At 47.6% G+C, this 18,214-nt stretch overlaps 2 protein-coding genes and 1 long non-coding RNA gene across 9 annotated transcripts in view; 1 reads left to right on the top strand and 2 right to left on the bottom strand.

The window, feature by feature from the left end:
- The window catches only part of POC1B (POC1 centriolar protein B), a 93,501-nt gene extending 80,550 nt beyond the window's left edge, over positions 1-12,951 (bottom strand). Inside the window, exons 1-2 of one of the 6 annotated variants that reach the window (XM_041737963.1) lie at positions 12,820-12,951; positions 11,740-11,824 (exon numbers count right to left, since the gene is read on the bottom strand). Coding sequence is in view for 2 of the 6 variants with exons in the window: in XM_041737961.1 (XP_041593895.1) it covers positions 11,740-11,824; positions 12,288-12,302 (100 nt within the window). In the remaining 4 variants the exon portion in view is untranslated. Of the gene's footprint in view, positions 1-8,364; positions 8,495-10,774; positions 10,859-11,739; positions 12,259-12,287; positions 12,431-12,819 lie in introns of those variants that run through there. The other 5 variants (XM_041737961.1, XM_041737966.1, XM_041737967.1 and 2 more) reach the window with 5 other exon arrangements.
- GALNT4 (polypeptide N-acetylgalactosaminyltransferase 4) lies at positions 5,395-10,754 on the bottom strand. The gene has a single exon (XM_041737960.1). It carries the CDS (start codon positions 10,471-10,473, stop codon positions 8,725-8,727), a length of 1,749 nt encoding a protein of 582 aa, XP_041593894.1. The 5' UTR covers positions 10,474-10,754; the 3' UTR covers positions 5,395-8,724.
- Positions 11,636-17,927, top strand: LOC121480990. Of its 2 annotated transcripts, none has more exons than XR_005985175.1 (3): positions 11,636-11,774; positions 16,029-16,139; positions 16,252-17,927. It is a non-coding gene; the product is annotated as an uncharacterized LOC121480990 (long non-coding RNA). The 2 variants fall into 2 exon arrangements; XR_005985174.1 differs by lacking the exon at positions 11,636-11,774 and adding an exon at positions 13,894-14,533.
- The last annotated feature ends 287 nt before the right edge of the window (positions 17,928-18,214 follow it).

The following is an 18,214-nucleotide window of genomic DNA, read 5'->3' as shown; positions in this document are numbered from 1 at the left end:
GTCTTTGGGTCATAAAAAGAAACTCAAGGCTGTCTTTTTTTTTTTTTTTTTTTTTTTTTTTTTTCAAGGCTGTCTTCTTCAAGGAAAAATAAACAAGGACATCTTCTAAGGAAATCTACAAGAAGGAGTTCTCTATAATTATTTTTAAGAAAAAAAAAATATGTAATTCCCAAGCATATACATCTATAAACTTAGATAAAAGAAGGCTGCCCAATAAAAAGATAATATTCTAATCTTTACTAGATAAACTTTACTACTTTCAGAATTAGTTTGTGCTATTCAAGTACTGTATAATAATATAAATAAATGATGGAACTAACTGAACACTCCTCTGCCCTGAATGAGGGAATATTTAATCATGTGTTCCTTCTAGCTGACACTAAGTAATTATCTTACTAGTGTAGTAAGCATGGTCTAAAAGGAATCAGACTCCAAACTAGCCCTATAGAGTTCAGCAAAGTTAGTGAACCTTCATCTGTAAAAAGGGATGGAAACACTTCACAGGTTACTGAGTCTTCCCATCCTCTTTCCTCGATCCTTCCCAACCCACCCTGTGAAACCCAAGAGCCCACCACCTTCTAAAAGGCTATCAGGTATAAATCTGCCATACTTTATGTTCTGTTTCTCTCAGCCATGACCAGAAGTAGAAGCCTTGAGCCCCTCTGGTCATCAATTACACGTACTCACTCCCAGAATGCTTGGATGTCCCCCTGGGTGACCCAACACCTATGCTCTCCTTTCCAAAAGTTACCACTGGGCCAGACAAACACCCACTAGATGCTCTCCCTATACCCACCTTCTCCTCCCTGAAAGTCCCTTCTCCTCAACCACTTATGCCTGACTCTGCTTGGGAGCCCCAAGTTCCCTGAAACCCTCTCAAGGGGGCAATCATTTTCTCTTTCACATTTCACCTACGTCGGGTCACAATTTTCCTCTCCAACTCCTGATATTATTAGCTCATTCAACAGCTATCTCACCCCTACAACACATAAGGCATTGTCGGAGGGGCAGGGAAAGTCCTAAGTAACAAAATACGCAAAATCTCTAACCAGGGAGCTTGCATTCAGATGAAGAAGAGGCAAACAAGTCAATAACAGGCAAACATATCATTTTAAATTGTGCTAACAGACACGAAAGATAAGTCAGGAAGTCATAAAGAGAATTTTGTGTGGGGGTGGAATTTAGATGAGTTATTAGTAGCATTTTAAGTAGAGGCATCAAGGACAAGGAGGAGCCAGCCAAGCAGAGTGAAAATGAAGAGCAATTCAGACCAACGAGACAACCAGGACTCTCCAAAGCCCTTTTCTTCCACACTTCCTCAGCAACTCGTTCAGTGGCCACACCCTGCATCTTGTCATCAGCAGAACCTGAACATTCTCAGATCATAAACTGAAAGTCAGCATCCTGACGACCAGTACTCCTTACGGCAGAGTCAAGTTACTTCTATCTTGGGCAGAACTCCAATCTGTTGACCTATATTCTCCCCTGAGGCTCTCTCATTGTCTTCATTTCTCTCTCCAACTTATAATCACTCTCTTACACATATATTCAATCCCTTGGCCCTCCCTCCTTCCTTCAAATTTCCCCAGCCAAGTCCCAATCACTCTGCCTTTTTTGGGACCATATCTGTACCAGTGAAAAGGGCTAGATCCACCCCCAAACAGGCTGGAAACACTGTAAATTCAGATCCACTCATTTCACATGGATCTTCTACACTGCCCAGCAGTGCTTAGTTCTGCGACAGTCCCCTCCCCGCTCTCCTAATGACACAGAGCCTGATGTGGAACTCGATCTCACGGCCCTGGGATCATGACCTGAACCAAAATCAAGAGTCAGGTGCTTAACTGAGTGAGCCACCCAGCCCCCCACCCCCACCCCCTTAATGACTATCTAGTATCTTCTCCTCTCAATTCAACAATTCTACTCCACCCTGGACCTTGGCTTTCGTGATACTCTACCGTCATGGTTTTTCTCCTATCTTTCTGATTATTCCTTCTTAGATTCTTTTGCCATTTCTTCTTCTGGTCTAGAGGTTGGAGATCTTTAGGACTCAGACTTGGGCCATTGCCCTCATTGTTCTATGTTCTTCCCAGGTGATCTCAAATATTCCCATTACTGCTAAAAATTAAAAACAAATGGAGGCCAGCCTTGAAAATTCCCTGAGCAGACAAAACCTATTTAGTCATACAAACAAAGATTAATTTAGCTTATTTTGTAAAACTAACTTGATCTGGGTCATTTCTTGCTTATGTCTCTGGAAATCATAAGCAAAACCTGAACTGTTTCCCAAGGTTAACTGCTGACCAATACCCTATCATTTAAGAAAATTCTAATATTACAAGCAATCACCGTGAAGAATAAAGTCACTGCTCTCTTACTACAAAAGCTGCTTTATAATGTACCTCTGAGCCTCATTCCATGTTTTGAGTACTCTCAGTTTGCAAACTGTCTTTATGGTATACACACAACAAACTTTTAATAATTTCTATTTCAGAGATTGCTTGGTTTTACTTGTTATTTCTGAATTTTTGACAACTTTAAATACCATCTGTATGCTAACAATTCCCAAATTTCTCTTTCCCAGATTACTGCCCTAATTTGAAGGCCACCATCTTAGTTTGAACCACCATCATCTCCTGTTGTTGTTACTAAAATAGCTCCTAACTTATTTCTCTACTAATATAGTTCAGTATCCACATAATAGCCACAATGATCTTTTTGAGGTATAAATCAGACCATGCCATTCCCTTACTTAAAATCCTTCAACAACTTTTTACAACTTTCAGAACCAAATTCCTAAAATATGGCCTCTGTCTTACTTTCCTGTGGCTGCCATAGTAAGTTGCCACAAACTGGGAGGCTCAAAGCAAAGGAAATTTTCTTGTACAGTGCTAAAGACCAGAAGTACAAAATCAAGGTGCTGGCAAGAATCTAAGTTCTAAAGGAGATCCCAGTCCTTGCCTCTTCCAATGTCTGATGCCTCCAGATCTCTGGCTCATGGATGCATGACTCCAATCCCTGCCTCTGGCTTCACACAGCCTTCTTCTCTTATCTCCTCTGTGTGTCTCTCATAAGAACGTTTGTCATTGGATTCAAGGCTCACCAAGATAATCCAGGATGATCTCTTTTGAAGATATTTAACTTAATTACATCTGGAAAGGACTCTTCCCCCTCCCCCCCACAAGGTCACATTTACAGGTTTCAGGGACATAAACTTATCTTTTAAAGCACCACCATTTGACCTAGTCTAACCTCCAAGACCTTCCCCAAACTGCCTCTGTCTTCCCGTAGAAACTCAATTCCCAAAGCTACGGACTCTCTCTTCTGGTCTTTTTTTTTTTTTTTAAGTAATTTTTTTCTGAAGATTTTTTACATATATAATATATAAAATATATATGTATATATAAACACACACTATATACTTTTTTTTTTTCATTTTTCTCCTTATACAATTGATAATCACTCTCCACAACTGTAATCTCTACAGCCATCACAGGGCTTAAACTCACAACCCTGAGATGAAGAGTTGCATGCTCTTCTGAATGAGCCAGCCAGGTGCCTCTGGCCTTCTATTTCCTTGATCAAGGACAAGTTCTTCCCCACCCTTGGTCTTTGCATATGCTATTCTCTCTCTAGTCTTTGCCTAGCTAACTCCTTCTTCAGGCCTTGAGCTAAATTGAACTCCCACAGAGGAGTGTTCCTTGATCCCAAAAACATATGTCACCACTGTTATTCTTCAAAGAACTCTTTCTTTTCTTTACAGTGTGTTCACCTTTTCCTGTTTCCAGTTGTACCTGCACATGATTTGTGTGTTTACTAATTAATATTTGTCTCTCTCATTGGACTGTGAATTCCATCTGAAGAAGCATACGTTTTGTTCACTTCTGAATGTATACCCAGGGCATAAAGCAGCATCTGGCACACAGCAGCATTAACTAAATAAAGAAGTACTAAATAAATAGAGTACCTCCCATTTCCCCCTTTGAACAAGATTAGATACATGCAAACAAGAGAGTTAGAATAGTAACCAGAGAGCCAAGGACACCCCCTGGCCTGCAGTAGACAACTCTCCCAGGCCAACCTGAGAAAGTGACTGAGCTTGGCACAAAAGGAAAAGTAGTGTCTGATTATTAGCAAGTTGTAAGGACTTGTCTACTCTTCAGTTCTACACAATTCACAAATTCATTTCACCTTTTATAATAATTCCTACTTCCTGTTCAAAAGGATTGACTGAAGTTTTTCCTTAATTTTAGGAAAAAATTCCAATAAAAACTGATTTCCACTTACAGCTATAATTCAATTTATTACCCAAAGTTGTACAATGAGGGATGCCTGGTGGCTCAGCGGTTGAACATCTGCCTTCAGCTCAGGGTGTGATCCTGGAGTCCCAGGATGGAGTCCCACATCAGGCTCCTTGCATGGAACCTGCTCCTCCCTCTGCCTGTGTCTCTGCCCCCCTCCCCCCCGTCTGTCTCTTATAAATAAATAAATAAAATCTTTTTTAAAAAAATCAAAGTTGTACAACCAATGTCATTATCTAATTCCAGAACATTCTTATCACATCCCCACCTGCCCACAGAAAAATCCCCATCCTCATTAGCAACAATTCTCTGGTCCTCCCTCCCCCAACCCCTGGCAAACACTATGTAGTACTGTCCCTATGATTTTCCCAGTCATTTTTTACTTTCATGAAACCGAAACAGAGATAAAATGATTTGCACAGCATTGCCATCACTTAGTAGGAGAGCAAGATTATAACATATGTATTTATAGTAATTTTTTAAACTATATATAAAACAAAAGATCAATAAAAATAACATTGAGCTCAAGTATGTGGCTGTAAGACATCTGACGTCTTAGCATAGTGATTCCCCACTGCGCACTCAGAAGAGTAATTCCCAGGCAGCATCGCAGGCTGCGGAGATGCAGGGGTATAGGGCAGTGGGCAGAATCACTAAGGAGGAGGAGAGATGTGACTGGTGGACAGGAAAGGCACTTGGGATGCGGTGATGCAGAAAGAAGGTTAAGGGAAATGTGAGGCTACGTGCTTTACAGAATAGACATATTTCTTTTTAGCCTAAGGTTTTGAAATTGGTGTTACTGTGCCCAGGTGCTCACTTGTTTCCCCAGTGGGTCCCAGAGGCCTGGGGGATCATTTCCTGTTTGTTTATAAATAGTTAATGCATGCATTAGTAGTGCTAACACCACTTCAGAATACTTGGTTAATGACACCTTGCAAAATAATGCAGGAACTTTGACTTTTTAATATTCTGTCCATATTTTCAAACAAGCAAAATAATTACAAACTTAACTCACCTCTGTTACCATCAACAAATGTGCACAATAGAAACAATGACCCCACAGACTAAAATCATTAGAATCCATTTGCAAAAATAATTAGCCACACATTTTATTTTATGTCTTAATCAATATTGCAAAAACCATTAACAAAGGGAGAAAAGAGGATGGAAACTGCTCATCATACAGGAAAAAAAATTCATTGTTCAAAAGAGATTAATCTGAACCCCAACATTTTTTGTGCTCTTTTAAAAATATGATTAAAACAGCAATTTAAAGGGACAAACAAGTCAACACTAAATATTTTATTAATTAAAACTGAGATCCTAAAACCACTAAGACTATACAACTTAAAAAATAACTTCTTGACTTCAACCTAGAAAAGTCTGATTTGCCAACATAAAATGAATGTGCAGGAACCTACCCCTGGGAGAGTAAACAGATCTTCTTTTACAAACAAGTTATTCTGAGTTACAGAGATCCTGCAGATGACTAGGTTACCATTTGTTTAAAAGATGACTGCTAGAATTGCCGATTTAGACAATCTACTCATAAAACTGGACACTAAATGACAGTGACCATTTAAAATGGAAACCTCTTGTCTACCAAGTATCGTACTGAAACTGTTATTAGTATGTAAAGTAACTTAAAAGGTCAACTCTTAATTGTCTACAGCAAAAGAGAACTTTGGTACCAATAAACTGGAACTAGGGAATTCAAAATAAATTTTGTTTGCAATTTGACCGTGTGTTTTTGAAATTAAATCGGAAATGTCTATAGATGAAAATATGGAAGTCTCTTTCTTCTGTTACCTACACTATCAGGAGGAATGAACAACCAGACACTTTCAAGTTATTGATATACGTAAGACACTTTCCAAATATTCCTTCCAAAAACATTAATGGGTCACGTCCTGCAATTTAGGCAATAGGTAAACAATCAAGTACTTTACTTTTCAATGACCCCTTAATTTTTTGACAGGAGCAGCAAGATACTGGAATAAAATAATTCCAATAAGTACTTTCAGAACACATCAATTTTAGTTTTTCTGATTGATAGGGGCTAACAAGAACAAAAAAATAAATAAACAAAAAGAGAATGGGTCATTTAAATTAAAAAGTAGACTGGGCAAGAGGAAGAGGGTGGGTTTAGGAGAACAACTGCTGTCAACCATTTCTGCAACATTCAGAGTATTATTATAAGTCCTTCTTAAATTACACCCATGGCCATGTATGTTGCAAATGGAATTTGGACAATTCTTTGATAAACTTTAAGGGTGCTAAATAACTTAATGAAAGTTATTAACGCACTTTCATTTTAAGAAGCAAAAGAGAAATAAAATATTCAAGATACATAGCACTTTTACTTTTTGAAATTAAAGTCACATTTTGCCAAGTTTCTTCCCTCCAATCATCATGTACACACTGAAAAAACTTTACTTATGAATACTGTGGATTAATTCTCTATGGAGTATGCATTTTTCATAAATCTGGACCAAAGCAAACTAATTGAGATTTAATCCTAAACTCAGCCTGTGATTTCTGGATATGGCATTGAAATAATACTAGTAAACATACTTTTTTTCCTTTAAAAAAAAAAAAAGTATACTTACTTCTCGGATAATTTGTTTTGGAAAATATTTATATTCTTAGGCCAAAAGATTACTTTTAGAGTTTGAAAGAGTAAAGATAAAAACAAAATTGGTTCAACAACTGTCAAAATAAAACGAATACAAACACTGACCACAACTTTCCACTCAATTCAAACTAAACCACTTCAGTTGAGCTCAGCTCACTTAATTTTTGTTTAGAGATTTACTCATTCGAAAGAAAGAGAGAGAGAGAGAGAGAGAGAGTGGGGAGGGGCAGAGGGAAGGAGAGGATCTCATGTGGGTGCCCCCCTTAGCACAGAGCCCACAGATGTGGGGCTCGATCCCATGACTCCAGAGATCATGACCTGAGCTAAAATCAAGAGCCGGACCCTTAACCAACTGAGCCACCCAGGTGCCCCTCAGCTCACTTAATTTTAAAACTCCCTCTTTTCCAGCTTCATAACTGGACTGAAAGTTGCCCCACATTATTGGTGTTAAAAGTGAGGTCGTAAAAAGTGTTATAAAGACTGCAAGATTGATTGTAATATGTAATCACAACATTTCAGAGCTGGAAGGGATCGCTGAGATCTAATCCAGCACCCACGTTTTACAGATGAGAAAACTAAAACTCAAAACAGAGTCTTTTGGTCAAATGACAGGACCAAAATCATGAAAGGACCACGGCTGAGCTATTCATTCATTCATTGATTCATTCATCATTCATTCATGCACCCACTTTCTGAAAGCTGCCTGAGTGCCCGGCTTGGTGCTGAAAACAGGCTGCAACGCAGCATTATTCACCAGTGCCCAGGCAGTCTTTCTCCTTGGTTTATGATAAATCCTTCCTCATCAGGAAGAATGACTCGAAGAATCCCACAGCCTTTGTAGCTTGGGGCCCACTTTCAGTTTCACACATTTCAGTAAACACAGTTGGGTTTAACTTCAGAGAGCCAACAACTCTGTTTACTTTAAACAATTAAGCATTAACAAAGGGAAGCACAATGTTGTGAATGAGTCCCTCTCCAGGACATTCATAACTTAAGGAAGTGCAACCAGAAAATGCCCCCCACACACAAAAAGAGTTCACAGAGAGGACAGCTTACAAATTCAGAGCAATATGAGGTATCAATACAGATCAGTGAAGTGTAATAGCTCACCGAGTGTGGAATGTAAATATCGCCCCGTTTCATTCAGATGCGGGTGTACTTTTTTCCGAGATGTCTGCATGTTAAAAAGACCTCCGAACTCACATTCAAATTAATGCCCTCTTCCAATGAAACATACATCTAAACTTTTTTCCTTAAGATCAACTTTCTTTGATTTCTTCTTGATTAAAGGAAAATTAAAGAAATAACACCTAAAATGTAATGTGTTAGCAAAAAGAAATTCAAATCCTATATACAGCCAAAACAGCAATAGCTCAAACCACGCCATTTGTGAGTTTTGTTTTTAAAGGGATGGGCAAACAAACTTACTCGTCAACATAAATCATCCTTCATTCTGCTTAGACTTTTACATTCTTTAGTATCAAGTCTGGCGCTTAAATGTTTTGTGTATCTCAATTCACAGTCAACTTCTTCAAGGAGAAGAAACCATACTGACAAAGCTCTTAAATAAAACAACGTATGAGTAAGGCACTTTGAAATATTAAACAGCAGCTCTCTAGGCACCCACTTTCAGTGTTCTATACCAAAATGAAACAGCTTTCACAGAGCTCTCGCAGATGACCAGTGAGTGATTTCTGATAAAATACAATCTTCACTGAGGTTCTTTAAAGGCTCTTTGATTTTCATGAAGCTATTGTCAGCTAAGAAAGAAAGTGCTATTGTGCTCTTCTATTTCTCAAACTTCCAGATTTGATTTTTATCTAGAGCATCACAAGTTCTCATCTGAACATCAGATCGACCCTCAGGTGTCCGGAAGGCACTAAGACACAGCCCCGAGTGTGGATGAAAAATGGTCCCATCTTCTCCAAAATGCCAAACAATGTTTGCTGGAACAGGGAACCCGTCTTTTGGACAATTCTGCATCCCTACGTATTTTTTTTGCTCAGGAACCTCTGCACATAACTCTGTCACAGAGTTAAACCTTATCTCTTTGTTTGAAGTGTATTCAAAGAATTGATTGCCTCCTTGACCGTGGCATCCAAACAGTGAAAGGTTGGCACCTGTCGGGTTGTTGTCAGGAGAATTATAATCTAAACACTCAGAAGAGATCCCCATACTGCGAATAGCTCCATGCCAGCCTGGCCTATCCTCTGGAACGTGTAAATTAGAAAATACGTTTTTCAAATACCAGTCAAAGCTCTTGCACTTCAGCCGATCTCGCAGTAATTTCCTTTCAGAAATATCACCATAAGCTTCTTTCCTCGCTGGAGGGTTTCGGTTGTAGAAATGCTCTTTGTACTCATCCATCCACACTTCCGCTGCCCGGGCAGTATTCTGGAGGAAATTGGGCCGAGCATATGGCGCCCGCTTGGGGAACACATGGCCCACATGGGAACACGGGTGGATCTCCAATTTCCCGCCACACTGCCACACCCTAAAAGACAGCTCAAGGTTCTCGCCTCCCCACACTTCCATTCCAGTGTCGTATGTTCCAAGGTACTGAAAATATTTCTTGCTGACGGCAAACAGTCCTCCAGCCATGGTGGGCGATCTGATGGGGTCGATTCTCGATTTCCGCCTGTCCCTCTCATGTTTGGGGACAGAATGCCATTGGAAGGTCAGGCGCCAGTCAAACCCACCAATCATGGGCTCCCCGGTCTGCATATAGAATTCAAAGGTATTCCAATCGATGGTGTCTATAACAGGACAAACGACCGCTGTTTCGTCTTCACTAATTCTCTCCAAGAGTGGTTCTAACCAGCCGGAGTTACACTCGCAGTGACAATCCAGGAAAGTGAGGACGTCCCCAGTGGCGAACGTGGCCCCAATGAGGCGGGCTCTCACCAGCCCCTCGCGCTTACTCGTTCTGATCAAGCGGACTCGGTCGAGGTCGCTGATGTAAGTTTCAAGCTGCGCCTTCAAATAGGCTCGGTCGCTCAAGTCATCCACCAAGATGATCTCCTTCAAAAGGACCGCAGGGGAGGTCTCTAAGACGCTGTGGATGGTGCGGAGCAGGGTGGACCAGGCTTCATTGTAGAAAGCGATGATCACGGAGGTGGTGGGGAGGCTCCGGTAGTCGAACGTCTTGGACTTGCACTCGTACATCCTCTTATCCTCTATGTGGCGGTGCAGGGAGATCCTGTCACTGAGATAGATGTTGATGGCATATCTCTCAATAAGTTCTTCCTGCTGCTTCAGTTCGCCCCCGCCGAGCTGCAGTTTGCTGGCCTTTCCCCACTCCCCGAGCGCCTGGGAGTCCGCCGGGGGCTTCTTGTACAGCGGTCGGGACAAGCCCTCTGCCTCTTGCCGGGGGTCTGCGAGCTGTCTGGGGCCCCGCTCGCGGGCGAGGTCGGCTGCTGGGGAGGCGTGGAAGGTGGAGGCCGAGAGCTCCGCCAGGATATAGGCCACGGTCAGAAGCGCCAGCAACAGGCAGCTTTTGCGCGCCCAGGTCCACCTCGCGGCCACCCGGACCCTCATGGCTACGGCGCGGACGCCGCCGGCAGGGGGGCTGCGGCCCGCGGGGGGGGGGGGGGGGCTCGGGGCTGGGCTCGGGGCTCGGGCTCGGGCCGCAGCGAGCCTGGGGCGGCTGCCGGGGTCACCTGCCGCCGCTCGGGCCTCGGCGTCCGGCGCAGCCACAACTTCTCTCTCCCCGCGTCCTCCGGATCCGGCTCCGGCTCCGCTCACAACTTTTCACAAACTCTCCAGCCAACACCCCACCCTCCCCCCGCCCCCCTCCCCCCTCCCCGGCCGAGGACAAACCCCTCCCCTTCCCACTCACTCCTCCTGGTGGTTAGTCCGCGAAAGTCCTCGGCCCGGCGGGGGCCCGCGGAGGGGAGGGGAGAGGAGGGGACCGGGAGGGGACGGGGTAGGGGGTGGAGGGGAGGGGGTCGGGGAGGAGGGGAGGGGAGGGGAGCGGAGGGGACGGGGAGGGGAGGAGAGGGGACCGGGAGGGGACGGGGTAGGGGGTGGAGGGGAGGGGGTCGGGGAGGAGGGGAGGGGAGGGGAGCGGAGGGGACGGGGAGGGGAGGAGAGAGGGACCGGGAGGGGACGGGGTAGGGGGTGGAGGGGAGGGGGTCGGGGAGGAGAGGAGGGGAGGGGAGCGGAGGGGACGGGGAGGGGAGGAGAGGGGACCGGGAGGGGACGGGGTTAGGGGGTGGAGGGGAGGGGGTCGGGGAGGAGAGGAGGGGAGGGGAGCGGAGGGGATGGGGAGGGGAGGAGAGGGGACCGGGAGGGGACGGGGTAGGGGGTGGAGGGGAGGGGGTCGGGGAGGAGAGGAGGGGAGGGGAGCGGAGAGGAGGGGAGGGGAGGAGAGGGGACCGGGAGGGGACGGGGGTAGGGGGTGGGAGGGGGAGGGGGTCGGGGAGGAGAGGAGGGGAGGGGAGCGGAGAGGAGGGGAGGGGAGGAGAGGGGACCGGGAGGGGACGGGGTAGGGGGTGGAGGGGAGGGGGTCGGGGAGGAGAGGAGGGGAGGGGAGCGGAGAGGAGGGGAGGGAAGCGGAGAGGAGGGGGTCGAGAGGAGCGGAGAGGAGGGGAGGGGAGCGGAGGGGAAGGGGTCGGGGAGGACAGGAGGGGGGAGCGGAGGGGAGGGGAGGGGGGCCGGACCCACGGAGCGCGGGGCCCGCCTCTCCGGCCGCGGCACCTCCGCCGGGTCCCGGGGCGCCCCGCGGCGCAGCGTGGACCGGTCGGTGGAGCATCTGCCAACTCGCCGGCAACGACGGCGAGACAGACCCAGCCCAGAACTCACCAAGCTGTTTGCCGCTGGGACTGAAGGCCACGGAGGTGACCGCAGCTTTGTGGCCCTTAAAATACCGCTCCAGGACCGGGTCCTCCTGGAAGGAGAGCGGGCGGGTTTGCGGGCGGGTTTGCGGGCGGGTGCGGCCTCGGAGGCGCGAGCCCGCGGGACGGGGGCGCCCGGCGCCCGCACGCGCTCCGCGCCCCGGGACCCCGCTCCCCCGGGCCGCCCCTCCCCCCGGGGACCCCCCCGAATGCGCGTCCCCGGGCCCGGGAGGCACAGCGCGCGGCCCGGCCCCCTCGCGGCGGCAGCCCGCGGGCCGATTCTGACGCAGGCGCTCCGCGGGAAGCCTCGAGAGCTCTGGGGGCCGCGGGGCGGCCCGGGCGCGGCCGGGGGCCCCGGGGGCGCGGGAGGAGCGCCGGGGACGAGGCCGGGAGACGAGGCCGGGGCTAGGGGCTACGGGCCCGGGGCGCGGGGGCGGGAGACGCGGACACCCGCCTCCGCCTCCCGCCAGGTGCGGGCGCGGCAGCCCCGCCGAGGCGCCCCCAGCCCCTCCTTACCGGGGCGGCGGCCATGGGAGGAGCGGTCGGCGCCGGGCTCCCGCCGGCGAGGGGCCTCGGGGGGAAGGGAGGGGACGGGGCAGGAGGGGGGACCGTGCGGCGCCCGGAACCGTCCGCCCGGAGCGGCGGCGCCTCCCGGTCGCTACAACAACGGCGGCCCAGTCAAACCCCGCGCTCCAGGCGTGGCCAGCCGAGCCCCGAAGCGTGCCGGCGCGGGAGGGAGCGGGCCCCCGCCGCGGGGCAGGCGGGACGCCGCGGGGGCAGGTGTGGCCGCGCACGGAAGCTGCGGCTTAGGGACCCCCGCGCTTCGAGCCCGGCACGGGGGAAGTCGAGCCGGGGCTGGAAACGCGGCCGCTGGGCCGCAGGGTTGGGAGGCTCCTGATCGATGCGCTCGGAGTTCTATTGCATGTTAAAGAGACAGCGCCCCCCGGGCTGCGGGAGGTCGGCGCCAGCCCCGGGACGGAGGGAGGGAGGGCGGGCGGCTCGGTGGTCGCTGATTCGCGCGCGGGGGCTGAGCCCCCGGAGGACACACCTGTACTCAGGTAGTCGCCACGTGGGGCACGATGAGCGTCGCGATGTGAATCACAGATGCTGGTGGACGGACGACGCCGTGACAGCCGCGGCCGCAGGGAGCCTCGGGGAGAAGCTCGAGCGGCCGCGAGGGCCCCGGGTCGACCCGATGGCGGCGTCCGCAAGCCGAGGCCTCGGTGACGCGGGGCCGAGCTCGCGCTGCGGGGTCCGTCTCCCTCTCTGGCCCTGCCTCAGCGCGGCGGGACACCGCGAAACGCACCGAGATACGCGTTACTGGCAGCGAAGGAAACGAGGCGGCGACGGCCCACGCCTGGGAGGGCCCGGGGCGGCGGGGACCGGGGCAGGTGAGCCCCCACCTGCGGCCAGGCCCTCGTCGACCCTGTAGTCGCAACCGAAAGCAGCCAGGAGGTGCCTCTAGGTCTCGGGATCGGCTCAAGCCCAAGTTTGTGGACCGGCCGCCGTTGGGCTCGGAGGGCCCAGAGGCGCCTGTTGCGGCCTGTGCGTGCGGGCTCAGGGCCCCGCAGGCGCGCCGGGGTCTCCGCCGGGTCACTAGTCCAGGAACTGCTGTAGCGCGGCTGGCGCGTCCCACCCCAGCGGCCCATCAACGCGCTGCCCTGCCGCGGGAGTCTAAGCGGGGCTTATCCCCAGGCTAGGTTTAACTGAAAAACAACAAACAAACACACACACATACTTAAAAACAGTTTTGGGGTGCTGCTTTGAATGTAAAATGTGGTAGCTTTGTGCACAGCAGTTTGGCACTTCCTCCATAAGTTAACTCCTGGGTTTTGTTTTGTTTTTAAGATTTTATTTATTCATGAGAGACGCAGGCAGAGGGAGAAGCAGGCTCCATGCAGGGAGCCCGACGTGGGACTCGATCCCAGGACCCCAGGATCACACCCTGGGCTGAAGGCAGACGCTCAACCGCTGAGCCACCGGGGATCCCACCTCCTGGGTTCATACAGGAAAGTATTGAAAGCAGAGACTAGGGGATCCCTGGGGGGCTCAGCGGTTGAGCGCCTGCCTTCCACCCAGGGCGTGACCCCAGGGTCCCGGGATCGAGTCCCGCGCGGGGCTCCCTGCGTGGGGCCTGCTTCTCCCTCTGCCTGTGTCTCTGCCTCTCTCTGTGTGTGTCTCTCATGAATAAATAAATAAAATCTTTAAAAAAATAAAAATAAAAAGAAAGCAGAGACCAGAATAGATGCTTGTGCATCAAGGTTCATAGCAACATTACAACAGTCAAAAAGTAGAAACAACTCACCTGTCCAACAGATGATACTACAAATGTGACAGGTACCTACAACGACCGTTATTTGGTCATAGGAAGGAATGACATTCCAGTGCTACTACAATGTGACTGGAACTTGAAAACAATACACTAAGTGAATAAGCCAGATACAAAGATGCACACATTGCATGGTCCCATGTGTATGGGGTTCCTCAAATAGTTGGATTCAGAGAGACACAAAGTAGAATGGAGGCCACTAGAGGTGTGAGGATAAGGGAGAATGGGGAATTATTTTTTTTTTTTAAAGATTGAATTTATTCATGAGAAACACACAGAGAGAGGCAGAGACACAGGCAGTTGGAGAGGCAGGTTCCCTGCAAGGAGCCTGATGCGGGACTCGATCCCAGGACGCCAGGATCATGCCCTGAGAACGGGGAATTATTGTTTAACGGGAGCAGAGTTTCTGTTTGAGACGACCTTCTGGAAATAGGTACTAGCGGTGGTTGAAAACATTGTGAAAGTTCTTCAGGCCACTGACTTGTACACTGAAGAATAAACTGGTAAATTTGATGTGATGTAGATTCAACTTCGATCAAAACTACTAATTCTGGAAACTATGAGGAATAACCAGGACGTCAGGATTTCTCACAGCCAAGAGAGGTCTAATCGTGGGTATAGCAGATTTAGAGAAATAGAAAAAGATAGGGATGTAGAAACTAGTTCAAAAGAAATGAGAAGTTTTTAAGTACAGGTTTTTCTCTCAGTCTTTTAGTAAAAAAGTTTTAGGCTTGTTGTCAGAAAATACATGTTCTTAACTTAATAGAAGGAAAATGATTACCCACTGGCCCATCACCTAAAAATTGGCTTTTTAAAAAATTAAAGATTGATTGATTGATTGATTTGACAGAGGGCACAAGCAGGAGAGCCAGGCAGAGAGAGAGGGAGAAGCAGTCTCCGCTGAGCAAGGAGCCAGATGTGGGGCTGGATCCCAGGACCCTGAGATCATGACCTGAGCTGAAGGCAGATGCTTAATGGACTGATCCACCCACACACCCTACAAATTGACTTTAGAAACTTTTTTTCGCTCTACCTATGGTGTGCTCACTACATGCAGAGTACTCTTCTAAATAACTTACAAGGGCAGCCTGGGTGGCTCAACGGTTTAGCACTGCCTTTGGCCCAGGGCCTGATGCTGGAGACCCAGGATCGAGTCCCATGTCAGGCTCCCTGCATGGAGCCTGCTTCTCCCTCTGCCTGTGTCTCTGCCTCTCTCTCTCTCTCTCTCTCTCTCTCTCTCTCATAAATAAATAAATAAATAACTTACAAATTTGACATTTAGTCCTCATAAGGATCTTATCAGAGAGATGCTATTATTACCATGTACATTTCTATATGGGGGAATTGATATGCGGAGGCATGAAGTAACCGGCCCCAGGTACACAGGAAGGGGCACAGCTTTAGATTTCCGTGGGTACCTCCAGACTTAACCAGTGCCCTTTGCATGATTGCAGGCCTGTTGTTAAACATGTAAAATTCTGTATCCCAGCCTAACAGTAAATTTTACAAAAAGAAGAATGGAACATCTCTGTTTCCATTCCACTGTTCTCTTAGTAATCCACACTGCTTTTCCACATTTGATTTGATTTTGTTTTATTTGTTATTCCTCGCCTTTGCAAAGAGCAAAAGCTCAGAGATAGATATTTGGGAACATGGCCAAATTGGGATTTTTTTTTTTCCCCTAACTTCAAGCCTGCTTGAATTCATGTAATTCAGGACACCTGGGTGGCTCAGTGGTTGAGCATTCGCCTTCGGCTCAGGGCGTGATCCCGGGGTCCTGGGATTGAGTCCTGCATCGGGCTCCCCACAGGGAGCTTGCTTCTTCCTCTGCCTATGTCTCTGCCTCGGTCTCTCTCTCTGTGTGTGTCTCTCATGAATAAATAAATAAAATATTTAAAAAAAAATTCATGTAATTCTACTTGCTACAGTAATTTGGAACCACTCCAAACTGCAAATTTATTAGTCTGGAAGAAAGCCACAATATTTCACAATATTTGGAAGTCTACATAAGAAATCTGCAAGATACCGTTGGAGACAAGGTACTAAGTAAGACAAACTGATCCTATAATTAGCTCTCCTCTTTCAGATTCCGCTCAAATTAGAAATCAAGTTTATCCACTTGAGCACCATATACATTTGTTTCTCCCTTAGGAGTCCTTCTTCAGTTAGTTCCCTTCAAAGGTCGAAAATCTGGAGATAGCACAAAAGTGCCACCTACTGTTCATATTCCTGTGTGGCACTTGGAGTGAAGCAACTTTGCAGCCTATTCCCAGACCATGTAACTCTTTTGGATTTCTTTGCTCCAGAGTATAGGAGAGGACACAGAGGGGACGGACATACCAGGTCTGTTTGAATCACCAAAGTGTTAGCTTTTGTTTTGTTTTGAAGACCATCGGTGATTTATTTCAATCAAAATTCAGTTTCCAAATCCATATGAACTATATCCTCCAATAGATTTATCTTCCCAATTTTTTTAAAGATTTTGTTTATTCATGAGAGACATGAAAAAAATGACTGTTTTCCAAAGAAGACAGGCCAGCTGTTATATGGAAAAAGGTGTTCCACATCACTAATCGAGGAAATCCACATCAGAAGTGCTGTGAACTATCACTTCTGTTCAACTGGCTACCATCAAGAAGACAAGAGACAGCATGTGTTGGTGAAGTTGTGAAGAAAATGTGTGCTGTTGATGGCAATATAACTGGCACAGCCCCTCTGGAACACAGTACCAAGGTTCCTCAAGGTGTTAAAAATAAAAAATAAACGTTAAAAATAGAAATACCATGTGCCCCAGTGATCCTACTTCTGGGTATATATCCAAAGGAAATGAAAACAGGAGACTGACAAGGTATCTGCAGTCTCAGGTTCATTGCAGCATTATTTACAATAGCCAAGGCATGGAAACAACGTAAGTGTCCATCAAAAGATGAGTGGATGAGCCTGTGCTACGTGATTATATACATAGTGGAGCAGTACTCAGCCCTGGACACAAGAAGACCTTGCCATTTGCAACAATGTGAATGGACTTCCAGGGCTTTCCTCTAGGTGAAATAAGTCAAAGAAAAATACTATGTGATCTCTCATATGCAGAATTTAAAAACATCAAACTCAGAAACAGAGTAGAATGGTGGTTGCCAAGGGCTGAGCGGTGGGAAACGTGGGGAGATGTTGGTCAAAGGGTACAAACTTTCAGTTACAGGACTAATAAGATCCAAGGATCCAATGCACAGCATGGTGACTATCCACAATACTGTATTGGATCCTTGAAAGTTGCTCTGAGAGTAGAGCTTTAATGCTCTTACCATAACCAAAACGACGACGATGACGACAAAATGATGTGTTTGCAGAAGATATGTTAACTAACCTTACTGTGGTAAACATTTTGCAATATATCCGAATATCAAATCATCCCATCGTACACTGACCAGTGAGCTGGACCTGGGGGATCAGAGGCTCCACGCCCCCTCCCCTTGGAATGTTCCGCTTGCCTTTCCTGTCTAACAGCCTGGAGATGGTGATGTGATGTTGAAAACATCTGCACGGAATACGTACATACGTAACCCAACCCAGTGAGGGCCTCTTTCTAAGCTTTTAAGATTTGGAGGACGTATCCTGGGACCTATTGATCTTACTGCCACCTAAGACAGGCCTCTTCTGTAAGTTCCCTTTGCTGTTATTAAAATTGCCACCCACCACCTACCTGCCTCTTTGTTTAGTGTCTAGCTGCTCCCTGCACGTAGGGACCAGTTTCAGCTTACAGTGCAAGACCCCCCTGGGGGTTGTAAACCTCCATCTACCTTACAAGAGCTCAGACAGTAGCCTGAAAACGTTCGTTCATTGCCTTTAAACGAGCGAGAGCCACCCACGTTAGAATTGAGCAACTCAGGGGTAAAGCAGGTGTTACTAGCTGCTGCTTGGCAGGTAGTGCTCGATGGGAGTTAGATTCTTATCCCTCTGTGCCCTGACACTTTTAAGGTTTGAGTGAATACCTTCCATCAGAGAAGGGAGGCAGGACAAACAGCAGCCCCGTGATAGCTTAGTTTCCCCAGCCCCACAGACTCAGTCTGGGTCTCTCGGAGCCCGGGGATACAGGAAGAGAAGTAGAAGAAACAGT

Source organism: Vulpes lagopus, chromosome 23 (genome assembly GCF_018345385.1).
Source record: "Vulpes lagopus strain Blue_001 chromosome 23, ASM1834538v1, whole genome shotgun sequence".
Lineage (NCBI taxonomy): Eukaryota > Metazoa > Chordata > Mammalia > Carnivora > Canidae > Vulpes > Vulpes lagopus.
The sequence above is the reverse complement of the archived record's forward strand: the minus strand, read 5'-3'. Positions and strand labels throughout refer to the sequence as shown.

What these genes read in the sequence shown, in the direction of transcription:
- GALNT4 (XM_041737960.1), bottom strand. Translation starts at nt 10,473, where the DNA reads ATGAGGGTCCGGGTGGCCGCGAGGTGGACCTGGGCGCGCAAAAGCTGC.